Source organism: Oncorhynchus masou, chromosome 5 (assembly GCF_036934945.1).
Source record: "Oncorhynchus masou masou isolate Uvic2021 chromosome 5, UVic_Omas_1.1, whole genome shotgun sequence".
NCBI lineage: Eukaryota > Metazoa > Chordata > Actinopteri > Salmoniformes > Salmonidae > Oncorhynchus > Oncorhynchus masou.
In genome coordinates this window covers 21,053,891-21,079,788 of record NC_088216.1, presented here as the reverse complement: position 1 = coordinate 21,079,788, position 25,898 = coordinate 21,053,891, and the positions used below count along the sequence as shown (strand labels likewise).

Below are 25,898 nucleotides of genomic sequence, written 5' to 3'. Positions count from 1 at the left end.
CCGTTTCCTGTTTGAAAACATTGTGTGCTTCTGATCCACACATGTGAGTTTGCATACCAACTTATGAACTGGATATTTAAAAGAAAAAGGTAGAGTTTGCTAGTGGATGTTACATTTTATAAACATGTACAATCGAGGAAAATGGTGGCACGTATTGATTGTTGTATTTTTGTGTTTTAACCGATTGTCTGGTACGTATAGCTTGCATGCTAATGGACTGTAGCTTACTAGCTAACGTTAGCAATGTTGCTGATGTGTTTGGGATGTGCTAGTGGGGATTTAGCTAGCTAACAAGCCATCGAGATTCTAGTTAAATATTTTGTGAAGCAGAAGGTAAATAATACACTCAATACGCATATAGCAATGCCAAAGTGTACACAATCAAAAGCTTTATTATAGTTGTATTAGAAATAGTAGATATATGAAACTGTGCAATCATACATTGCTTGACATGTGCAGTGGTGTAAAAATACTTTTAAGTAGTACTTTAAGTCGTTTTTTTGGGTATCTGTACTTTACGTTAGTATTCATATTTTTGACTACTTTTCTAACGAAAACAATGTACGTTTTACTCCATACATTTCCCTGACACCCAAAAGTACAAATTACATTTTGAATGCATAGCAAGACAGGACAATTGTCCAATTCGCGCAGTTATCAAGAGAACATTCCTGGTCACCCCTACTGCCTCAGATCTGGCAGACTCACTAAACACAAATGCTTCGTTTGTAAATTATGCCAGTGTTGAACTGTGCCCATGGCTATCCTAATAAAAACAAGAACACTGTCGTCTGATTTGCTTAATATAAGCTATTTTAAATGATTTATACTTCTAATTTTGATACCTAAGTACATTTAACACCCAATACTTTTAGACTTTTACTCAAGTCGTATTTTACAGGGTGACTAACTTTTACTTGAGTCAATGTCTTTAAAGGTATCTTTACTTTTACTCAAGTACGAAAATGGGGTGCTTTTTCCACCACTGGCATGTGTTCTAAAAGAGCCCTTATCACCCCCTTTTCTCTCTGATTGATAACATTCACTGTGTTTTTTTGTCTCTGTAGACCTTTAATTCAGTAAACAACCATGGCAGCAACGGAGGAGGACTTCCCTCGTGGAGGTAAAACCAAGCAGACCACTGAAAGTAAAGCAGAACCTGTGAGAAGGCATACAGAAGTGGACAATCTGTTCGAGGTAAAAACACGAGTCTTGTCAATCATCAAGGTGATATACGAACCTTATTGCTGTTTTAACTCAAATTAGCTCTGGTCCAGGGATTAGTTTGCGACAGTGCAGCCGACTGACACTCTGGCGGCAGTGCAGCCGACTGACACTCTGGCGACGGTGCAGCCGGCTGGCACTCTGGCGACGGTGCAGCCGGCTGGCACTCTGGCGGCGGTGCAGCCGGCTGGCACTCTGGCGACGGTGCAGCCGGCTGGCACTCTGGCGACGGTGCAGCCGGCTGGCACTCTGGCGGCGGTGCAGCCGGCTGGCACTCTGGCGGCGGTGCAGCCGGCTGGCACTCTGGCGGCGGTGCAGCCGGCTGGCACTCTGGCGGCGGTGCAGCCGGCTGGCACTCTGGCGGCGGTGCAGCCGGCTGGCACTCTGGCGGCGGTGCAGCCGGCTGGCACTCTGGCGGCGGTGCAGCCGGCTGGCACTCTGGCGGCGGTGCAGCCGGCTGGCACTCTGGACCAGAGCTAAGCTCAAAAGTGCATCTCAAACAGTATTCTGTCTGTCAGTAAAGATACTATTGTGGTTGACTCTTTCAGACACATACAGCAGAGGAATCCAAGAAAAGGAAGGGACAGAAAGAGGGTGCCTTGAAGAAAGCTAAGAGGCAAAGGATGAGCAAAGAGGAGGCTCTGAAGCTCAATACAACAACTTCTGTAGATATCCTACAGTTAAAAGTAAGTTCAATCAGCAACATACTTTATAACGTTGCAATTTTTTTTAGAGGTTGGGTAACAGGGAAAGGGGTAAAAAGGCGTTTCTTATTGGACAAGTCCAGGGAGTCCGTCAGTTTCAGTACATTTACTTCTGTTTGATTACTAATGAACACAATCCTGTTTTTTTTTACCCCCAGAGCCTGAAGGTGGGTACCCTACTGCTGGGCTGTGTGAAGGAGGTGGCCGATTTTGAGGTGACGATTAACCTGCCCAGCGGCCTTTTGGGATACCTGAACATTTCCAATATCTCGGACTCGTACACCAAGATACTGAGTGGCCACCTGGACTCTGCTTCTTCAGAGGTAACACATTTAATGTAACTCCTACCTAGGGGATTGTTCTGTCTTATCTAGGTAAAAGGCTATGCACTAGTTTCTGAGATGTCTAATAAGGCAGTTCTAAGGGCATGTCTACACTTGACACATAGATGCTACTTCTGCTATCCGAATACGATAATCACTGAAAAGACAGTTCTAGGCGCACAAAAGTCGCACTGGGTTCATATAAGGCTGATCACCTCAGGGACGCATTGTGAGGATCGTGTTTGCTGGCTTCATAAATGCAACCCAGCTGGCTAATATTTTGAAAAACACAACTGTTTTTGGCTAGAGTGCTAGAGATGGTTATGCTAACCCCTTTAGCGTTCCGAGCTTGCTGGCTAGCTACAGGGGCTAGTTGACTAGTTACAGTGTTTTGCTACTGCCATCAAGTTCTTGTGCTATTATCATCTTTTGCCTATGCCACCGTTTTGCAGAATGCTTACTGACATTTGAATATGGTGCGGGGAAGGGAATCCGGACACGGTAGACCATGTTTAAATGTGGCGTAGTTGCATGATCAAAACTCCTCGATCAGAATACAAAAACTTAATTAACTGTAGTCTATACACGGCCTGTGAGGTCTTATCCTCGTATTATACAATATTTAGAAGAACTTTGCTCTGAGTTCAAAAAACCGTATCCAGCTTTAATTATTTTTTTTTTGCTAGTGCACCGTGGGGCTCCTGACCTCACAGAGCTCAGGAGACAATTCCTGATACTGTACGAATGAGGTGTGAACAACACATCCTAACGGATCCACTTTGCTCTTTCTCTCCAGGAGATCTTCTCTCTCCACAGTCTCTTCTCCCCGGGCATGTTGGTCAGGTGTTTGGTAGCCAGGTTGGACACTGCCAAAGGAGGATCGGTCAGCATTCAGCTGTCAATCAACCCCAAAGAGGTCAACAAGGGCTTGAGTACTGGCTCTCTGAAGGCTGGCTTGGTGAGTCAACACCTACAGTATATGTGATTGTTGAATGAATTTAATTTCTCTGTTTTAAATCCCAATTAAAATTAAACACTCTGTCAATTCATAAGGATTTGTAAGACCCTTATTTTATAGGAATGGACAGAGCCCGGTCTTAAAGTCAAGTAACAGCCTTTATTCAAGAGAGTACTGCCACAATACAGGTTACCACAGGTTATAAACTGAAAATGACGTCATTAGTTCTAACACTATCCCGTGCCATCTCCGTTCCAGTACAAAGGCTGTGTCTCAAGCCTTCCCACATCAGTCTCCCTACCAATTTAATATAATTACGAGTCAAGGTTTTCTTGTGTAGATAAGCATTCTAGCCAGTCTGATTCATTTGTACCAAGGAACAGACAGTCATTGTTACGAAACTCTTGACCACATTCACACACATTATTTTCAGTACTGTGATCAGATAAGAAAATTCATACATAAAATATACAGTAACATTTAGTATTCTGATTAGTACATATACAGTAACATAATAGTATTCTGATTAGTACATATACAGAGTCATGTTTTGTGTCTCTGGGTTCAGTTCCCCAGAGCAGTGTCTCTTCAGTTGAAGACATAGAGGCATTTGTCTAAGAAGAGCTAGAAAAATAAAGAAAAGTTGTGATATCCTGTTTATGATTTGAGGTCATGTTTTAGGCTAAGACGGACGTGTCACGTTTTTGTTTCAGATCCTGAGTGGTTGTGTGGAGAGTATTGAGGATCACGGCTACCTGGTTGACCTCGGCATCAAGGGAACCAAGGCCTTCCTACCCAAGCAGGCAGCCAAAGACAAAACGAATAGTCCGAAAGGTATCTAAAGAGTCCCCTTTCACATCAAATATAGTACGCTTTCCATTCAATGTCACGCTGTTAGGTTCTCCAGAAGTCTGATACATTTCTTCAATGTACTCTGTAGACGTCAAAATGACTAATGTGTTATTAACTGTGTTGAATGTGACTTTTCTGGGTCATGTTCATTGTGGCTCGCAATTGAAAAAGTTTAAAATGTTTTGCAACGGAAAATATGAATGAGTATTTCTTGTGGGACAAGTCCCGGTAGCCCCTTCCCGTTTCAGTCTGTTTTCTTCCATTTGATGCCTAACGAACACAACCACCCTGGTGTTTGCAGAGCTGAAGGTGGGCCAGTATGTGACTTCTCTGTTGGAGGAGGTGAAGAACGATGGGCGTGTGGTCCGTCTGTCCATGAGCCCCACGGCGGTGGCCCAGGCCGTTGCAGACACAGCGCACGGCTGGACCCTTACCAGCCTGCTGCCTGGTCTACTGGTCAAGGCCCAGATCAAAAAGGTACATTGACTGAATACTCTTGTATTCTAATAACAATCTTCTACATATTAGTAGTCTAAGTCTAAGCACAGAGAAGTGTTGGCTTACACCTATGATTATAAATGAACAATTACACCGTTTTGTGGTTTAGTATTGTTGGCAAATGTCTCTTGTTGCTTGACGTATAAACTTTTTGTAATATTGATAGCAACGAGAGAACTTGCAATTTTGTATATCCTGAGAGGTCTCTTTTTTTATAAAGTCAATAATATGTTGATGTCCTGTTTCATTGTGGTTGACCCTGTGGTTCTAGGTGACCCCACGTGGTCTGATTCTGGAGTTCCTCTCCTCCTTCACCGGCCTGGTGGACTTTATGCACCTGGAACCAGAACAGGCCTCCACATTCAACGAGGGAGACAGCGTAAGAATTTACAGTCTATTGGGCTCGATGCAAGAGTTGTACTTATTTCTACCTCAAATAACAAAACAAAAAACAAGATATTCACGAGAATTTCAAATTGGCCAATTATGACTGTAATCTAGTTTAGACATTACATTCAGTTGACCTTCATTGACCTTTGACCTCTTACCCCTTTCTCTTCCAGGTGAAGGCCTGCATCCTTTATGTGGAGCCGTCCACCCGGCTGGTGGGCCTGTCCCTGCGCAGCCACCTGCTGCAGCCAGGGGGCGTCGTGGACCTGGTGGCCACTGAGAGGATAGGGGAGGTGGCGCATGGCTGCAAGATGACCGCTCTCCATCACCTGTCTGGAGCCATGCTGGAGCTGCCTGACCAGACTGTGGTGTTTGTACATGTAAGTCCGTGTTGTTAGACCATACTTGCGTTGCGTCTTGTGAGTACCAACTCGGGTCTTCGTACATGTTAGTTCCTATTGTTGGTAGACCATATTGTTGGTGTACCATACTAACTACAGCCAAGGCCCTCTTTGTAGACCTGGTGGAGCACCTTACTACTGCCAAAATGCTAAGGATCAGCCACTCTAGGACAAAGACAGTGTTGTAGAGAATATTGTGATGGGTTTTGAATGAGGAAGTTCTTCGGCTATGGTGAGAACATAATGGTGAGCCCATGCCCCTTGGATCATGTGACGAGCCAACATTAAAAACAATACAAAACCTCAAACCCATGGTTGTTTTGACCTGGCCCAGTGAAAGTGGACTAATGTGGTCTGTGACTGGCCTAGTGGCAGTGGTTTGATTTGATCTGTCCGTTTCTCCCGTCTCCAGAGGAACCACATGAAGGAGCCCATGGAGGCGTTCAACCTGAACCGTGTCATGGCCAAGCCTGAACACACCTGTAGGATCATGGACTTCATCCCCATGGAGCAGGTGCACCTGGTCAGCCTGCGTCAGTAAGTGTGGTGTGTGTGTGGATGGGGATCCTGTAGTGCAGTGGTATTCAAATGTTTTAATTTTCTTGGCCAGATTTCTCGGATGTATGTTTGTTCCAGCTTGGAAAGGACGTATGTTTGTTCCAGCTTGGAAAGGACGTATGTTTGTTCCAGCTTGGAAAGGACGTATGTTTGTTCCAGCTTGGAAAGGACGTATGTTTGTTCCAGCTTGTAACCTTGCTGTCTCTCCTATAGGAGCATTGTTGATGCCCCGTTCTTCAGAAGATACCATGACATCCAACCTGGACAGATTGTTCAGGTAAGATATTTTATATTTTTAGTTTGTCACTCTCTCGCACAGCACCTGAAAGGTCTTCAAAAAAAGATACCACATTAGCCCATTAAAGCGTCATTGTGATTGTGTGCGCAGGGTGGCAAAAATCCGCTAACGTTTTCTAGAAATCCAGGTTGGGGGATTCTGGATGATTTGCTCCTGATTCCAGGAACCTTCCAACAGGAAATTGTGCATTGCTAGTGGCATGTGTTTAACCCAGTTTGTCCTCCCTCTCTCCCAGGGCATGGTGACGTCCCTCCAGAGCCATGGCATGATGGTGAAGGTGACCGACTACATCAGAGGCCTGGTTCCATGGACACACCTCTCTGACATCATCCTCAAGAACCCAGAGAAGAAGTACACAGTGGGCATGCCCATCAAGTGCCGGGTCAGTAGTACTATGTAACCGCTCACCTTTAGAAAGGGTCAACTGTGGTGACCTTTAACCTTGGGGAACCAATCATTGATGAAACACCTACTCATAATTCTCTTTAGCAAATATTAGGTGTAGGTTAATCTACCTAATAAGTGTCTTGTAAGGATCTGACCCTTTTTTTTTTTTTTTTTGCCTAAAATGACATACCCAAATCTAACTACCTGTAGCTCAAGACCTGAAGCAAGAATATACATATTATTCATACCATTTGAAAGGGAACACGTTGAAGTTTGTGAAAATGTTAAATTAATGTAGGAGAGTATAATACATTAGATCTGGTAAAAGATAATACAAAGAAAAAAACATGCGTTTTGTACCGTCGTCTTTGAAGTGTGAGAGAGAGGTCATAATGTATTATTCCAGCCCAGGCGCAATTAAAATTTTGGCCACTAGGTAGCAGCAGTGAATGTGCAAAGTTTTAGATTGATCCAATGAAACATTGTATTTCTGTTCAAAATTGTCAATACTGCCCAAATGTGCCTAATTGGTTGATTAAAACCTCTTGAAACTCCCCATTCCGGATCCGGGATCGTGACTAAAGCCTCAGGCTCATTAGCATAACGCAATGTTAACGATTTCTGAAAATCGCAAATAAAATGAAAATAATGCGCCTGCTCTCAAGCTTAGCCTTTTCTTAACAACACTGTCATCTCAGATTTTCAAAATATGCTTTTGAACCATAGCAATTGACTAATTTGTGTAAGAGTATTTTGAGTAGCATTTAGCACGCAACATTTTCACAAAAACCAGATAACCAAATAAATAAAATCATTTACCTTTGAAGAGCTTCGGATGTTTTCAATGAGGAGACTCTCAGTTACATACCAAATGCGCAGTTTTTCCTGAAAGCGTCTGTGTGTAGGAGAAATCGCTCCGTTTTGTACATCACATTTGGCTACGGAAACGAACCGAAAATTCAGTCACCTACAACGTCAAACTTTTTCCGAATTAACTCCATAATATCGACCGAAACATGGCAAACGTTGTTTGGAATCAATCCTCAAGGTGTTTTTTCACATATCTCTTCATTGATATATCGTTCGTGGAAGCCTGCATTCTTCTCTGAATTCTGTGGAAAAATACTTGCAGCTGACTTTTGCGCACCAATTTCGGCGCAGGACACCGGGCGGACACCTGGTAAATGTGGTCTCTTATGGTCAATCTTCCAATGATATGCCTACAAATACGTCACAATGCTGCAGACACCTTGGGGAAACGACAGAAAGGGCAGACTTACTCCTCTCGCATTCACAGCCATATAACGAGACAATGGAAAACAGAGCCTCAAAAATCCTGCTCATTTCCTGGATGCCGTCTCATCTTGGTTTTGCCTGAAGCTCACGTTCTAGGGCACGCACAGAAAATATCTTTGCAGTTCTGGAAACGTCAGAGTGTTTTCTTTCCAAAGCTACCAATTATATGCATAGTCGAGCATCTTTTTGTGACAACATATCTTGTTTAAAACGGGAACGTTTTTCATCCAAAAATGAAATTGCGCCCCTAGAGTTTCAAGAGGTTAATAACTTTTCAAGTTCATAACTGTGCACGCTCCTCAAATGATAGTATGGTATCTTTCACTGTAACAGCTACTGTAAATTGGACAGTGCAGTTAGAGTAACAAGAATTTAAGCTTTCTGCCAATATCAGATATGTCTATGTTCTGGGAAATGGTCTTGTTACTTACAACCTCATGCTAATCGCATTAGCGCACATTAGCTCAACCGTCCCGCGGGTGGAACACCGATCTGTAGAGATCCTTAACTTCTCTGGGATATGTGGGACTGTAGCGTCCCACCTCGCCAACAGCCAGTGAAATTGCAGGACGCCAAATTCAAAACAAAAGAAATCCCAAATTAAAATTCCTCAAACATACAAGTATTTTAAACCATTTTAAAGATAAACGTCTTGTAAATCCAGCCACAGTGTCCGATTTCAAATAGGCTTTACGGCGAAAGCACACCAAACGATTATGTTAGGTCAGCGCTAGTCACAGAAAAACATCCAGCCATTTTCCAAAGAAGGCGAGGTGTCAGAAATAGAGCTATAAATATTAACTTACCTTTGATGATCTTGATCGGAATGCACTCCCAGGAATCCCAGTTCCACAATAAATGTTTTTTTTGTTCGATCAAGTCCATCATTTATGTCCAAATACTGTTTGCGTGTTTAGCCCAGTAATCCAAATGCACAATCACTTGTTCCGACGAAATGTTAAGAAAGTTATATTACAGTTCGTAGAAACATGTCAAAGAATGTATATAATCAATCTTTAGGATGTTTTTAACATAAATCTTCAATAATGTTCCAACCGGAGAATTCCTTTGTCTTTAGAAATGCTATGGAACGCAGCTACCTCTCACAGGTGCACGTGATCAGCTTGTGGCACTCTGACAGACACCTGGTTGAAATCGCTCTCTTTCTCTCCCCCTCACAGTAGAATCCTCAAACAAGGTTCTAAAGACTGTTGACATCTAGTGGAAGCCTAAGGAAGTGCAATATGACCCCATAGACACTGTATATTCGATTGGCTATGACTTGAAAAACTACAAACGTCAGATTTCCCACTCCCTGGTTGGATTTTTTTCTCTGGTTTTTGCCTGCAATATTAGTTCTGTTATACTCAGACATCAGTCGAACAGTTTTAGAAACTTCAGTGTTTTCTTTCCAAATCTACTAATTATATGCATATTCTAGCTTTTGGGCCTGAGTAGCAGGCAGTTTACTCTGGGCACCTTTTTAATCCAAGCTACTCAAATCAAATCAAATTTATTTGTCACATACACATGGTTAGCAGATGTTAATGCGAGTGTAGCGAAATGCTTGTGCTTCTAGTTCCGACAATGCAGTAATAACCAACAAGTAATCTAACTAACAATTCCTAAACTACTGTCTTATACACAGTCTAAGGGGATAAAGAATATGTACATAAGGATATATGAATGAGTGATGGTACAGAGCAGCATAGGCAAGATACAGTAGATGGTATCGAGTACAGTATATACATATGAGATGAGTATGTAAACAGAGTGGCATAGTTAAAGTGGCTAGTGATACATGTATTACATAAGGATGCAGTAGGTGATATAGAGTACAGTATATACGTATACATATGAGATGAATAATGTAGGGTAAGTAACATTATATAAGGTAGCATTGTTTAAAGAGGCTAGTGATATATTTACATCATTTCCCATCAATTCCCATTATTAAAGTGGCTGGAGTTGAGTCAGTGTCAGTGTGTTGGCAGCAGCCACTCAATGTTAGTGGTGGCTGTTTAACAGTCTGATGGCCTTGAGATTGAAAAACAGCTTCTGTCTCTCGGTCCCAGCTTTGATGCCCCTGTACTAACCTCGCCTTCTGGATGATAGCGGGGTGAACAGGCATTGGCTCGGGTGGTTGATGTCCTTGATGATCTTTATGGCCTTCCTGTAACATCGGGTGGTGTAGGTGTCCTGGAGGGCAGGTAGTTTGCCCCGGTGATGCGTTGTGCAGACCTCACTACCCTCTGGAGAGCCTTACGGTTGAGGGCGGAGCAGTTGCCGTACCAGGCGGTGATACAGCCCGCCAGGATGCTCTCGATTGTGCATCTGTAGAAGTTTGTGAGTGCTTTTGGTGACAAGCCGAATTTCTTCAGCCTCCTGAGGTTGAAGAGGCGCTGCTGCGCCTTCTTCACGATGCTGTCTGTGTGAGTGGACCAATTCAGTTTGTCTGTGATGTGTATGCCGAGGAACTTAAAACTTGCTACTCTCTCCACTACTGTTCCATCGATGTGGATAGGGGGGTGTTCCCTCTGCTGTTTCCTGAAGTCCACAATCATCACCTTAGTTTTGTTGACGTTGAGTGTGAGGTTATTTTCCTGACACCACACTCCGAGGGCCCTCACCTCCTCCCTGTAGGCCGTCTCGTCGTTGTTGGTAATCAAGCCTACCACTGTTATGTCGTCCGCAAACTTGATGATTGAGTTGGAGGCGTGCGTGGCCACGCAGTCGTGGGTGAACAGGGAGCACAGGAGAGGGCTCAGAAAGCACCCTTGTGGGGCCCCAGTGTTGAGGATCAGCGGGGAGGAGATGTTGTTACCTACCCTCACCACCTGGGGGCGGCCCGTCAGGAAGTCCAGTACCCAGTTGCACAGGGCGGGGTCGAGACCCAGGGTCTCGATCTTGATGACGAGCTTGGAGGGTACTATGGTGTTGAATGCCGAGTAGTCGATGAACAGCATTCTCACATAGGTATTCCTCTTGTCCAGATGGGTTAGGGCAGTGTGGTTGAGATTGCATCGTCTGTGGACCTATTTGGGCGGTAAGCAAATTGGAGTGGGTCTAGGGTGTCAGGTAGGGTGGAGGTGATATGGTCCTTGACTAGTCTCTCAAAGCACTTCATGATGACGGAAGTGAGTGCTACAGGGCGGTAGTCGTTTAGCTCAGTTACCTTAGCTTTCTTGGGAACAGGAACAATGGTGGCCCTCTTGAAGCATGTGGGAACAGCAGACTGGTATAGGGATTGATTGAATATGTCCGTAAACACACCAGCCAGCTGGTCTGCGCATGCTCTGAGGGCGCGGCTGGGGATGCTGTCTGGGCCTGCAGCCTTGCGAGGGTTAACACGTTTAAATGTTTTACTCACCTCGGCTACAGTGAAGGAGAGACCGCATGTTTCCGTTGCAGGCCGTGTCAGTGGCACTGTATTGTCCTCAAAGCGGGCAAAAAAGTTATTTAGTCTGCCTGGGAGCAAGACATCCTGGTCCGTGACTGGGCTGGATTTCTTCCTGTAGTCCGTGATTGACTGTAGACCCTGCCACATGCCTCTTGTGTCTGAGCCGTTGAATTGAGATTCTACTTTGTCTCTGTACTGACGCTTAGCTTGTTTGATAGCCTTGCGGAGGGAATAGCTGCACTGTTTGTACTCGGTCATGTTACCAGACACCTTGCCCTGATTAAAAGCAGTGGTTCGCGCTTTCAGTTTCACGCGAATGCTGCCATCAATCCACGGTTTCTGGTTAGGGAATGTTTTAATCGTTGCTATGGGAAGGACATCTTCAACGCACGTTCTAATGAACTCGCACACCGAATCAGCGTATTCGTCAATGTTGTTATCTGACGCAATACGAAACATGTCCCAGTCCACGTGATGGAAGCAGTCTTGGAGTGTGGAGTCAGCTTGGTCGGACCAGCGTTGGACAGACCTCAGCGTGGGAGCTTCTTGTTTTAGTTTTTGTCTGTAGGCAGGTATCAGCAAAATGGAGTCGTGGTCAGCTTTTCCGAAAGGGGGGCGGGGCAGGGCCTTATATGCGTCGCGGAAGTTAGAGTAACAGTGATCCAAGGTTTTTCCGCCCCTGGTTGCGCAATCGATATGCTGATAAAATTTAGGGAGTCTTGTTTTCAGATTAGCCTTGTTAAAATCCACAGCAACAATGAATGCAGCCTCCGGATAAATGGTTTCCAGTTTGCAAAGAGTTAAATAAAGTTCATTCAGAGCCATCGATGTGTCTGCTTGGGGGGGGATATATACGGCTGTGATTATAATCGAAGAGAATTCTCTTGGTAGATAATGCGGTCTACATTTGATTGTGAGGAATTCTAAATCAGGTGAATAGAAGGATTTGAGTTCCTGTATGTTTCTTTCATCGCACCATGTCTCGTTAGCCATAAGGCATACGCCCCCACCCCTCTTCTTACCAGAAAGTTGTTTGTTTCTGTCGGCGCGATGCGTGGAGAAACCCGTTGGCTGCACCGCTTCGGATAGCGTCTCTCCAGTGAGCCATGTTTCCGTGAAGCACAGAACGTTACAGTCTCTGATGTCCCTCTGGAATGCTACCCTTGCTCGGATTTCATCAACCTTGTTGTCAAGAGACTGGACATTGGCAAGAAGAATGCTAGGGATTGGTGCACGGTGTGCCCGTCTCCGGAGTCTGACCAGAAGACTGCCTCGTTTCCCTCTTTCGGAGTCGTTTTTTGGGTCGCTGCATGCGATCCCTTCCGTTGTCCTGTTTGTAAGGCAGAACACAGGATCCGCGTCGCGAAAAACATATTCTTGGTCGTACTGATGGTGAGTTGACGCTGATCTTAAATACAGTAGTTCTTCTCGACTGTATGTAATGAAACCTAAGATGACCTGGGGTACTAATGTAAGAAATAACACGTAAAAAAACAAAAAACTGCATAGTTTCCTAGGAACGCGAAGCGAGGCGGCCATCTCTGTCGGCGCCGGAAGTCAATACTGCCCCCCAGTCCCAAAGAAGTTAAGAGGTTTTAACATACTCTGTGCTTGCTTGTCTGGTTTGCTGTTTAATCTCTTAGTTTAAAACTGTTTCCCTCCATCCCTCTGTCTCAGGTGTTGTCAGTGGACCCACAGGAGAAGAAGCTGATCCTAACCAGGAAAAGGGCCCTGATAGATTCCTCCCTACCCCCATTCCTGACCTACGAAGATGCCCGCCGCGGTCGCGTCTCCCACGGGTTCATCGTCTGTGTCAAGGACTTTGGCTGCATCGTCCGTTTCTACGGCGAAGTCAAGGGGCTGGTGCCCCCCAACGAGCTCAGCACGGAGCCAGTGGTAGTTCCTGAGAACATGTTCTACGTTGGACAGGTGAGGGGAAACAAAATGGCTGCCTGGAACTTTTCTGTATCTTGATAATTCTTATGCGTTGTATTTTTCCGTTGTTTTTCTGTGTTCTTGCGATATAGGCTAATTGTCCTCTTGAATAACTTTGAAGTAGCCTACTGATAGTTATTGAACTTTGACACATAAGAGTCACTTTAACTGAAGTTCTTCCACCAGTTTGTCTTGCCGGTGTCAGAAAAGGTTATTTTTGTAAACTTCTGTATCAAAACAGGGAAGTCTTAGTTTAGACAGACAGCCCAATTTGGATTTATTTTTCATTAATTGGTCTTTTGACCAATCACATCTGGAAAAGATCTGATGTGAAAAGGTCTGATGTTAATTGTCAAAATACCAATTATTGTAAAATAAATATATCAGAATTGGGCTGCCTTTCTAACCGCAGTCTTAACGGCTACCTTGGTTCTCTGTTCTGTTCAGGTGGTGAAGGCTAAAGTGCTGAACTGTGACGTGGAGAAGGAGAAGCTCCTTCTTTCCTTCAAGGCAGTGGCAGGAGGAGACACTGAGGGACCGCCTAAACCCAAGTTTGACTTTGAGGTTGGGAAGGTAAGAAAATTGCAGCACATCCTTTCATATTGTTAACACATATAATAATTTCTGAATTTGTAAAAAAAAAAAAAAAAAAAAGATGGTGTCTCTTTTCTATAGTTGCATGTTCTATGCAGTTATTAAATGTGCTGGGTTAATCTCTGTTGTTGGCTTGGAGTCTAGACTGTTCTTTGCTTTCTGTTTTGTCTTTTTTATTGTTTTAGAAAGTGGAGGTTAAGGTGGTGAGTAAAGTCCTTACCGGTCTGGAGGTGTCCATTCTCCCAGAGGAGACCACGGCCTTTCTACCCGTGATGCACCTCTCCGACCACGTGTCCAACTGTCTACTGCTGTGGGAGGGGCTGGAAGAGGGTGACATCATCTCCAACATTGTCTGCCTCAGCGAGAAGAAACCGAATATTGTATCCTTTTCATACTTTTGAACTTCAGATGGCTCACTTACCTCCACACATCGATTTCAGACACATAACAGAACGCTCATCGGTGTGGCTGAATGCTGTGTTCGTCTCACCATTGCGGTTGGCTGTCGTGGTTGTGTTTTAGAATGTAGTGGCTATACCAAGGAAACGACTACCTCTTACTAAAGGACATCGTAACCACTTTTTACTGTAGTACGACTACACAGTACCTCTTTCCCTTAACCCTGCCTGTCTCAAGACCCTGACTAAAAAGCCCACTCTGAAGTCATTCCTGGAGGAGGGGGGCGTGGTGGCTAAGGAGTTCTCTGACATCACAGTTGGGGTGCAGCTGATTGGCTGGGTCAAGAACATTATGCCCTACGGAGTGTTTGTGGAGTTCCCCTATGGTCTGGTTGGCCTGGCCCCTAAAGCGGTGAGTTGGTAGGGAAGGAGTTACTAGTGACCCCTACTAACTCTTAGTAAATTCCAATTTACTCCCACTAACTCCAATTGAGTTAGTGGGAGTAAATTGGAATTTACTAAGAGTTAGTAGGGGTCAATGGGAGTTAGTAGGGGTCAATGGGAGTTAGTAGGGGTCAATGGGAGTAAGCTAAGAATATATTATGCAGTTTGTTGAAAAGGTGCAGCTCAGCTCACCTCTCCTTTCTCCTTCAAATCATCAATAACATTGTCTAAAAGCCATTACTATAGAATAATTTATATTGACATACTCTTTCCCCTCTAGGCCATGAGTGACAAGTTCGTCAGTGACACGACATCTCACTTCCAGCTGGGCCATACGGTGTTTGCCAAGGTGACCAACTTGGATGAGGAGAAGCGCAGGTTCCTGGTCAGTCTCAAGGTGTCAGAGGTCCCCTCCCCTGAGAGAGAAGGCCAGGCCAGGCTGATCCGAGGCCTGCAGGAGAGGAAGGAGGTGATGGAGATGATGGCCAGCAGAGGTACGTGGGTTGAGTTGTAACGTTGTTGTCCACTGTTCTAGGAAATATGAGTTTTCTTCCGTTTGCTAAGTTCCCTTTTCCTAGTAGGTTCAAAAGTGCTATTCCAATACATTTAAATTGATCAAAATGATTATGGTAAGAGTTACCTTTAACTCCCTCCTTTCTCTTGTTCCTCCTCTCTCCTCCCTCTGTCTCTGACAGGTGACTCTGACCTACTCAAGCAGCTGTCTGCGGTGACCATAGGCCAGAGGATGAAGATGAGCGTAGACGAGGTGAGGGAGGATGGAAGTGTCACCTTCAAGTCAGACGAACTCAGCGCAGCCACCGTACTGGCCACCAAGGACCATGCGCCGGGTGAATATTCACTATATGTCCAATCAGGGTTGTGCTCAATCCTCTTTCAATTCAGGAAGTGAATTGAAATTACAATTGTAACTCCTGCATTGACTGAATTTACATGGAATTGACTGTGTACCCAGTGGAACTTCTACCAGACACAACACACGGAATCTTTTGAGTGTGACACTTGGGGAATGTTTTGATTCGCTACGTCATAGTTATAATGTAAACTAAATGTGTGTAATGTTTCAGGTAAGTTGGCGACTGGACAGGAGTGCATGCCGGTAATCCTCCACGTTGACCTCGTGACCTCTGAAGTCTACGTGTCCCTCTTGGCTAAACTGACCGGCAAGAGGAAAGCGGTGAGTACAAGGCTGCATCTCAAGTGGCACCCTAGTTCCTATATAGTGTGTTTGGAACACTGCCCTACTATAGCTAGCATCGTTTGTGACTACGTGAAGCTTCTTTATGAGTGGTTGGGTGGCTGAGAAGTCAATAGTGGTTAATTTGGTTTAAAAATTTTAATTAAATGAGCAACTATTCAATGCAATAGATCTGTATTATCCCTCAAGTTGAAACTCCCTGCACCCTTATGGACGAAACCATTTTTTCCCACTTTGAAAAGCCTTCAAATCTTGATAGTTCATAACCTGTGTCCTTATAGGTAGAGGCAGGGTCCACACACACTGCCACTGTGCAACACGCCGACCGCGACTTTGCCGTCATCTCATTGGGCGACACGGCCCAACTGACGGTCATCCAAACCACCAATCACCTCAACGAAACGTTCCGCTTTGACTCTGAGAAACTGACCGCTGGTAAAACCCTGACGATCACCGTCACCAAATCCAGCTGCGAGGAACTAGAAGGGCTCCCCCTAGTGTCCTGGAAACTCGCACCGCCCATGAGCAAAAGATTAATCTCCGTCTCCAAGGGGTCAAAGGGCACGTATCGCTACGGCGACGTGGTAAAGGGGAAGGTGAAGACAGTGAAGCCTACGTGTGTGCTGGTGAAGCTAGAGGACGGGAGCACGGGGTGCGTGCACGTGTCCGAGATACAGGAAGTGGTGTGCGTGGGAACGTTCCCCACGTCCCTCCTCAAGATAGGAAGTGAGGTCACAGCCCGGGTCATCGGAGGACGGGAGGGCAACAGTCACAGGTAAGGATAACAATATAGTAACAGATTTAAGTAGCCACATTTTGTTATATAGTTTGATAATTTGAAGGATATTTCTGAATTACAGGTATTCTGTTTGTAATATCTGCGTTATTTTAGAGTTGCTAATATATATTGTCTTTTTTCTTTTTAGGTTCTTGCCGTTCTCCCATCCCAACTTCACGTACTCCATGCCTGAACTCTCACTTCTTCCCAGGTAAATGTTCTGAACATTTAGAAGAACGTATTCTGTTATTATAGTGCCTTTTTGGTTTCTTGTTAGATAATCTTTCCCTCTCTGGTCACAGGAACCTGAAAGAAGACGCAGATGTTAAGCCTGTCAAGACCAAAGAGAAGCTGAAGCGTTATCAGGTTGGCGACGACGTCATTTGCTTTGTGTCAAAGGTGAGTTTGAACAAATGTTAAGTGACTTGTTATACAGAATGTGTGAAACATGTTTAGTAGTAGTACTAAGTTGTGTTAAATGTGTATTTCTTCCTCAGTACTTTCCAAAGAGGAAGTGTCTAGAAGTGACTACTGGTCCCTCAGTAACTGGAACTGTTGAACAACTGGCCATGACGTCTGACCCTGAAGTATGTTTTATATACACTTAAATCAATGTTTTTCCCATTAATTCTATGGGGAATTCCCTCAAAGACCTCGACATTTTTGTAATACGGTCAAATGAAGATAGTGATATCCCTTATACTGTATGGATCTGTGTTCACCCTAATAGGTTCACGAAAATCATTTGTAATTGTACTTATTCAGGGTGCCAAACACCCAGAGAAGCTGTTCAAGCTGGGCCAGGCGGTCAGTGCTAAGGTGGTGACAGTCAACTCCTCCAAGCCCTCACGCCTCTCATTGTCCCTCAATGGTAAGGACACAAAATAAACACAAGAAACACAACCCTCTTCTGACCATCAATACAGTGAATATAAGACCCAACCATCAATAGTACATTGAATATTACATAGAACCTTCTAAACATCAGTACATTGAAAATAGGCCCTTCTAACCACCAGTACAGAACTATCAACGCATAACCAACTTTTAACCTTTGAACCATCATACAGACATGTCGACTCACCATATAATGGTCTGTCTCGCTATGTTGTGGTTGCATTTACTCACTCGTAGTGTTGGTTGTCAATCGCTGTCAGGTGTACACAAGTTGGAGAAGGGCCATGTAATCATGGGGTTGGTGCAGAAGCTCGATCCAAACCTGGGTCTGCTGGTGAAGCTGCCATTCAACGCCATGGGAACGGTTGCCATGGAGGACCTAGCCGACAAATATAAGCCAAAACCTCTGGAGCGGTACAGCAAGGACCAGCTGGTCAGGTCAGTGGCACACTTTAAACCTGGGTTAAAGGCTAACTGAACCAGCTGGTCAGGTCAGTGGCACACTTTAAACCTGGGTTAAAGGCTAACTGGACCAGCTGGTCAGGTCAGTGGCACACTTTAAACCTGGGTTAAAGGCTAACTGGACCAGCTGGTCAGGTCAGTGGCACACTTTAAACCTGGGTTAAAGGCTAACTGGACCAGTCTAAAAGTTAGTCAAGTTAAAATGGTTAACTCTCTAAAGCTGGTCTTATTTATGTAATTCAAGTTATTTCAAGATTATACTAAGTAATGTGTTAATGTTTTGTGCTCTCTTTCTAGGTGCTGCATTGTAGGAGAGGCGACGAGCAATTGGCAGTTGTCCCTCCGCTCTTCGAGGTACGATTCCCCAAAATGAATTAAAGAGTTCAAGAGTATTAGGAAATGACTCCCAAAGCAATAACGACACCCTATTCAACCCTATACATGTCACTCTCTCCGTTCTAACTGTCATATATCTATGTTAGGCACTGGAAAAGGGCATATTCTAAGTGAATCATTTGAATGATCTTTCAGGACGAACCCAGAGAAGGCCTTGGTAGTACAGGACCCAGAGATTGTGTCTCTCGAAGACCTGTCAGAGGGGCAGATCGTCAGAGGCTATGTGAGGACTGTCAATGCACATGGAGTCTTTGTTAGGTAACTCAGTCCATTATCCCTTTATAGAAACCAACCCTTTTATTTAAAAACAATGGCATACCTTTACAATGTCTTGGAAAGATATGAAACTATGAATCGAAAATACATGTACGGTATTCATTACTACTGTTTTATACTTAGACAATATATCTCAGATTCACCGTCCCTTTAGTATACATGTACAATGGTCTGGGAAGATATGGAATTATCATGCAGCTTTTTCCTGAAGAACGATTGTGATTTTGAAAACCCAATGTAGAAAAGCTGTTGCTATGGTAATATAGCTAATTGAAAATGTTGCCTTTTTGTTTTTGACAGTTTGTCTAGATCCATACAGGGCAGAGCCCAGTTCCAGAAGGCCACTAAGTACTTTGTGGCGAGCCACCAAGACTATGCCAAGAAAGTACCGCAGGCCAAACTGCTCACCACCAAGATCCTCAGGTAAGGCCCCCCCCTCCTACAATAATTTGGTACAACCCCACCATCACTGCTAGGGGAATAGGTCGGCCCTTCCTGACCATCTCATTCTAGAATAGGGGTGTTCCATAAAACAAGGAGGAAGTTAGTCATATTTTTGGGTAATAACCTAGATTTATTTGTTATATTGAACATGTCTGTGACCCACAGGGTTATTATGGAGCAAACCAATGTGTAGGAGTTTTTAGGTTTCTAAATTATTATTTTTTTATCACTGTGTTGTTCCTCGCAGCGTCGACAAAGAAAGCGGGCTGGTGGATCTGTCTCTGCTCCAAGAGGACACTGGGAGACCAGACGTGCTCCCAGAATCCCTGGGGCTGAACCTGCGCCTGACGGGAGAGGCCAAGGAGAAGCGTGACGCCACCAAGAAGAGGAAACGCACGGAGTCGGAGAGCAAGCAGGTGTCTATTTGTCCCCCTTTTGTTAATACAAGGTCATCTAACGTAGCAGGCGTCTGAGCGGGGTCATCACATCCAGTTTTCAGAGGTAAAGGAAGCTACGTTGGAGATGCTGTATCCCTGAAAACCAGATGTTTCTGGTGACCCCACTGAGGGTGAAATACAAGCTAATCGTTTTTAGTTTGAATAAACAAAGTGACAAGACACCTGCAACAATATAACTGAGATGTGAGTGCTTTTTATTAAGAAAAATGTATACATGTAATACAATTTCAAATAATTAGCTATTTTAAAAGAAAACCTGTCCTCTTCCATGATGTCACTGATACTAATACTACTACATAGAATAGAGGAAGCACTGATCACTGTATAACTTGGGTTGCCCTAGCAGTTTGACCGGGGACTGGAATGTCTAATCCATATAATCACTTATCTTCTGTCTTAACGCAGGGAACTGCAGAAAATATTTTGAGGAAGAAGACGAAGGGGAAAGGAGAGGACAGCGACAGCGGAGTGGAGGTGTACTTCAGAGAAGAAGAGGAGGAAAATAAGTGTGAGCCTGCGGAGGTAGAGAAGCCCGTCCCAGTGCAGCCGGCCAGACTGCAGGTGACAGGAGGGTTCCCCTGGGATGCAGCGCTGAGCGCCCTGAAACCAGCGCCCGCTGCCCTGGGGGGAGAGGACTCCAGCGACGGGGAGGACGGCGAGGTGAACACTAAGGTAACGAGTAATGCTGGGGTTGTACTATGAGTGGCACCTACTAAAGGAAATCACTTAGTAAAGGAATGTTTGCTTTGCATTTGCTATGAGGGTTAGAATGGCTGTACAGCCTCAAATGTTCATGGAGGTGTATGTTTGACCTCTCCCTTGGATTATTTATAGTACTGGTATTGTTTTCATGACCTTGCATGACCTTTATCTAGCTATCTTTCGCTGCCACTCTCCTAAATCCTTTCGTTCATTCCTTTTTTCTTTTCTTCTTTCCTTCTTTCATCCCCCTCGTCCACCCAGCCCCAGAAGAAGTCTCACCATGAGCAGGAGGTGGAGAAGCGGGAGGCTGAGAAGGCCCTGACCAAGCTGGAGACGGAGCTGATGGACCCAGGCCTGCGACCCCAGACGGCGGCTAGCTTTGAGCGCCTGCTACTCGGCTCGCCTGACAGCTCTCTGCTCTGGCTGCAATTCATGGCCTTCCACCTGCAGGCCACACAGATAGAACAGGCTCGAGGGGTGGCTGAGAGGGCTCTGAAGACCATCTCCTTCAGGTTAGTGGTGTGGTGGGGACAGGTGTGTGTGTGTGTGTGTGTGTTCATAACACGCTCCTTAGATCCACTTCTGGAGGGTTCTCCTGTGCTGGTGCTGTCGTCGCTCTCTGAGTGCTGCAACTCCAGCCTGGAGGCCCTCAGCAGCTTTCTGGCTGTACAGTTGGAGGTGCTTGAGTCATTGGTGTGTGAGAGCAGTCTACCTGCCCCGCCCAGCCCCACTGTTGCTCTGGCAACCCTCAGTCCTACTGGGGGGGATTCTACCAGCGCAGCTAGGCTGGGGGGCGGACAACACGAAGAGGAAAGCGGGTCCTGTGGGTAGGTTGGCGTGGGGGGATATGAATGTGTTGATTAGGGCTGGGCAGTGTACTGTATTTTATGATGTACCGGTATTGATGCACGGACCGTTTTTAATTTTTTTAACTTGACCTTCTAAAACGGTATTTGAATGTTTGGTTTGTTAAATGTGATACCCTGTATGTAACATCCATTTTTATAGTTTACTTCGCTACTTGGGTCATCTCTCTGCTCTCTCTCTCTCACTTCATGCCTGTTTCCACACACACCGAGCCCCGCCCCCCGTCACTCAAGGAGCGCATTTGTTGTTCCTCGACCGCGAGACACTTGAGTTCAGTCTGCATGGTTGAAATGCAACAATGTTGATGACAATGATGCCGTTTTCACTTTGCTTCTTAATATAAATCCACTAGTGTTCTACAATTACACTTAATTTTTGTTTCCTACATCTGCTAACAGCTAATTAGTATTTTCTTAGAAAAATTGGGCCTTAAACTTATTTGCCGCTAATCCCTAGTTAGCTGGCTAGCTAGCTAATAAATGTACTGAGTCAGAGCAAACGTAATCAGCTATACAGCCTGATAATACGTGTATCTTCTAAATCAGACGAATACGCAAAGCATGAATATGTTAGCTAAATGAAGTAGCTTAAAGAAAACATTCAACGTAGCCAAAGATTATAGGGTCCCCAAGGAAACACTTGTCAACCCTTTGGTTGCTACTCTGTCTCAATAACTCCTCCCTGGCATTTTCATTCATTGTCATGTCAAACAACACTATTCAAAGTGCCCACTATTACATTCCAACTATAGAATTAGAATAATCATTCTATTTCCATGGTTCCAACAGTTCACCCAAGTGTTTTGCTCTGAATTGCAAGTCAAATCGCAGTTGCAACATTTGGTTAAAAATAAGGCCTAGATTGTTTGCCTGTATCGTGCAGCCCAGTATGGAAATTATCTCAAATTTGAGCAGGAAATACAGAGATTTATAAAAAATGTAGAAAAATATTTTTGGTTGAATTGAACAGTATTAAACAATCAGAATGCAGAAAGACCCAGTTGAAATCACGTAGGATGTATGTGTTGCCACTCTAGGGTCACGCACTACTCATAAAGCACATTTACAACTTTTATTATTCAAATTTAAAAATTATTTTTATTTTTTAATATTTATTTATATCTATCAAAAATAATGTTGATTGTGTGTCATGTCTGTATCCTGTCTGTCATCAAATAATTCTTACAAAAATGTATCACAAAAAAAAAAGAGGGAAAGGGTGCATAACGTATGTATTCTATAACATGTGTGTATTCTCCCTCAGAGAAGAGCAGGAGAAGCTGAATGTGTGGGTGGCTCTGTTGAACCTGGAGAACCTGTATGGGACAGAGGAGAGTCTTCAGAAGGTGTTTGAGCGAGCCGTGCAGTATTGTGAACCCATGCCCGTCTACCAGCAGCTGGCTGACATCTACGCCAAGTGTCAGAAGACTAAGGTAGCTTACTGCCAGGGCTCACAAACATTCATTACAACGGCTAACATTCCTCAATGAACAAAAGGTGATATACTTCGCGTATTTATACTTTGTCGTATTAAAGCACGTTAGATGTTGTATTGGGAACTTTTTTTTTTTTTCTGAGCTTCTTGTACGTTTTCTTCTGTTGAATGGTCCTGCTAGCTCGCTGTTTTTACTGGTGCGGTTTGGAGTAGGTTCTCATCAATTGTGTGTGTGTGTGTGTAGGAGGCGGAAGGTCTGTACAAGACCATGGTGAAGCGGTTCCGTCAGGAGAAGGCTGTGTGGCTGAGCTACGGGACCTTCCTGCTTCAGCAGGGTCAGAGTGACGCGGCCAGCGCCCTGCTACAGAGGGCCATCAAGAGCCTGCCGAACAAAGACAGTAAGGCCCCTGTTATCGCCTTTAGGACTCGTACACACCTTTTGGGAGCCCCATACCTCAACACATTCCCTATTCGACCTCTAGCTCCTATTGGACACTGGGTTGGATTGATATAAACAAGATGGCAAATAGCACTATCTTGTGGAATTTTGGCTGTATTGCTTACGCCAATCTTTCCTGTCCTGATTCTACTCAGTCCGTTTATCTTTCAACAGATCTCCTCACCAAGTCATTTGTCCAGGTTGACGGCTCTTAGTTAGTACCTTTTTGTCATAGAGTCAAAAAGGTACTAACACCATAACCATCCACCTTCTCCGTTGTCCTCTTCAGATGTGGATCTGATAGCGAAGTTTGCCCAGCTGGAGTTCCGCTACGGAGACGTAGAGCGAGGAAAGGCCATGTTGGACAGGATCCTGACCAGCTACCCCAAACGCACCGATCTGTGGTCCGTCTTCATAGACCTCATGGTCAAACACGGCTCCCAGAAGGAAGTCCGGTGAGTGGGCCCGACGGCGCCTCGCTGGTTTGGTTTTGTTTTGTTTACGAAATGACGTTGGAATAGCCTGATCCCAGGTCTGTTTGGCATGACAATGACCATAGGAGTTGGCAATAAAGCACCAACACATCTGGGACCAGGCTGACCCAGTAATATTTCATTTATGAAAACATGTCATATTTGAATATGAAATATGATCAACTTTAGTCTAGGAAAGTATGTACATGTAAGTTCTTCACCACCTCAACTAACAAACTTGTATTCATTAATTTGGGGGCGGCAGGGTAGCCTAGCGGTTAGAGTGTTGGACTAGTAACCGAAAGGTTGCAATATCGAGTCCCCGACCTGACAAGGTACAAATCTGTCGTTCTGCCCCTGAACAAGGCCGTCCTAGGCCGTCATTAAAAATAAGAATTTGTTCTTAACTGACTTGCCTAGTTAAAAAAAGGTAAAATAAATTACAAATAAATTTGACTTTTGTAACTAGTCATGAATTTAGGTGTTATTAGGGGCATATGCTAACTACCATATACAGTGCATTTGGAAGGTATTCAGATCACTTGACTTTTCCCACATTTTGTTACAGCCTTATTCTAAAATGGATTTAAAAAATGTAAATCCTCGATCTGCACACAATACCCCATAATGACAAAGCGAAAACAGGGTTTTGGAATTTATTTTGCACATTTATTCAAACTAAAAAACAGATACCTTATTTACATAAGTATTCGGACCCTTTGCTATGTAACTTGAAATTGAGCTCAGGTGCATCCTGTTTCCATTGATCATCCGTGAGATGTTTCTACAACTTGATTGGAGTCCACCTGTGGTCAATTCAATTGATTGGACATGATTTGGAAAGGCACATACCTGTCTATATAAGGTCCCACACTTGGCAGTGTATGTCAGAGCAAAAACCAAGCCATTAGGTCAAAGGCATTGTCCGTAGAACTCCGATACAGGATTGTGTCGAGGCACAGATATGGAGAAGGGAACCAAAACATTTCTGCAGCATTGAAGGTAAAAGGCACAAGATTCCCTGGTCTGATGAAACCAAGACTGAACTCTTTGGCCTGAATGCCAAGCGGAATGTCTGGAGGAAACCTGGCACCATCCCTACGGTGAAACACGGTGGTGGCAGCATCATGCTGTGGGGATGTTTTTCAGCGGCAGGGACTGGGAGACTAGTCAGGATCGAGGGAAAGATGAAGGGAGCAAAGTACAGAGAAATCCTTGATGAAAACCTGCTCCAGAGCACTCAGGACCTTAGACTGGGGAGAAGGTTCACCTTCCAACAGGACAGCGACCCTAAGCTCAGGGCCAAGACAACGCAGGATTGGCTTTGGGACAAGTCTCTGAATGTCCTTGAGTGGCCCAGCCAGAGTCCGGACTTGGGCCTGATCGAACATCTCTGGAGAGACCTGAAAATAGCTTTGCCTTGACGCTCCACATCTAACCTGACAGAGCTTGAGAGGATCTTCAGAGAAGAATGGGAGAAACTCCCCAAATACAGGTGGGCCAAGCTTGTAGCGACATACCCAAGAAGATTCAAGGATGTTTCAACAAAGTACTGAGTAAAGAGTCTGAATACTTATGTAAATGTGATTTAAAAAAAAATAATAATAATTTTTAAATAAATTTGCAAACATTGTCATTATGGGGTATTGTGTGTAGATTGAGGGATTTTTATTTCACTTTAGAATGAGGCTGTAACGTAACAAAATGTGAAAATAGTCAAGGGGTCTGAATAATTTCCGAATGCACCGTCATTGGTAGCAAGGTGTTTCCTGTTATGTGACCTGGTCTAATATCCTGTTTGCTGTGTTCAGGGCTGTGTTTGACCGTGTGATCCACCTGAGTGTGGCGGTGAAGCGGATCAAGTTCTTCTTCAAGCGTTACCTGGAGTATGAGAAGAAGAGCGGCACGCCAGAGAGCATCCAGGCTGTCAAGGGCAAGGCTCTGGAGTACGTGGAGTCTAAAGGGACAGAGGCCGCCAGATAGAGACACACACACACGTCATGTTTTGGGTATTTTCCAACAGCTGTTGTGCAACTGTGGGAAAAGAAGCAAACTGGCAAAGAGCTCAGGGGGGAAGCCTGACCTGAGTGTCGTAACAGCCTCGACACACACAGATGTAGCCACACAGATACACACCCTGCTGTTGGATATTCAGAGGAGAGATTTTGTTAATTGCGTGAAAGCTTTCAAATGGTGACACATGATATGGACTTTGAAATGTGGGAGGTCATTCTACCTGGTCGTTTTAACCCATTTTGTATAAATAGCATAATTTAAAATGTACTTTTTGTGTGTATGTAAGGATGAAAAATCACACTGTCCTGACTGAGTAGAATGACAATCATTTTGTAATCAAATAAATTATACTAAATAACCTGATTGTCTTATATACCATC

At 44.4% G+C, this 25,898-nt stretch overlaps 1 protein-coding gene and 1 non-coding gene across 2 annotated transcripts; both read left to right on the top strand.

Moving 5' to 3' along the window:
• The first annotated feature begins 9 nt into the window (after nt 1–9).
• LOC135536752 (protein RRP5 homolog) lies at nt 10–25,881 on the top strand. The gene is made up of 35 exons (XM_064963001.1): nt 10–89; nt 1,068–1,197; nt 1,773–1,910; nt 2,087–2,251; nt 3,048–3,209; nt 3,923–4,043; nt 4,363–4,538; nt 4,831–4,938; nt 5,123–5,329; nt 5,763–5,887; nt 6,122–6,185; nt 6,442–6,588; nt 12,967–13,218; nt 13,672–13,797; nt 14,004–14,198; nt 14,455–14,628; nt 14,941–15,154; nt 15,356–15,508; nt 15,746–15,855; nt 16,158–16,651; nt 16,803–16,865; nt 16,957–17,053; nt 17,152–17,241; nt 17,420–17,525; nt 17,812–17,989; nt 18,311–18,367; nt 18,545–18,667; nt 18,986–19,108; nt 19,377–19,545; nt 19,993–20,259; nt 20,551–20,801; nt 22,420–22,588; nt 22,835–22,988; nt 23,319–23,484; nt 25,314–25,881. Exons 2-35 carry the CDS (start codon nt 1,090–1,092, stop codon nt 25,483–25,485), a joined length of 5,424 nt encoding a protein of 1,807 aa, XP_064819073.1. The 5' UTR covers nt 10–89; nt 1,068–1,089; the 3' UTR covers nt 25,486–25,881.
• Nucleotides 20,850–21,091, top strand: LOC135540555 (small nucleolar RNA SNORA53). The gene has a single exon (XR_010455844.1). It is a non-coding gene; the product is annotated as a small nucleolar RNA SNORA53 (small nucleolar RNA).
• Nucleotides 25,882–25,898: the final 17 nt, after the last annotated feature.

What these genes read in the sequence shown, in the direction of transcription:
- LOC135536752 (XM_064963001.1), top strand. Translation starts at nt 1,090, where the DNA reads ATGGCAGCAACGGAGGAGGACTTCCCTCGTGGAGGTAAAACCAAGCAG. An exon ending in TTGGCCTGGCCCCTAAAGCG is followed by an intron (nt 14,629 to 14,940) that starts GTGAGTTGGTAG and finishes TTTCCCCTCTAG; the next exon opens with GCCATGAGTGACAAGTTCGT. An exon ending in CGGAGTCGGAGAGCAAGCAG is followed by an intron (nt 19,546 to 19,992) that starts GTGTCTATTTGT and finishes GTCTTAACGCAG; the next exon opens with GGAACTGCAGAAAATATTTT.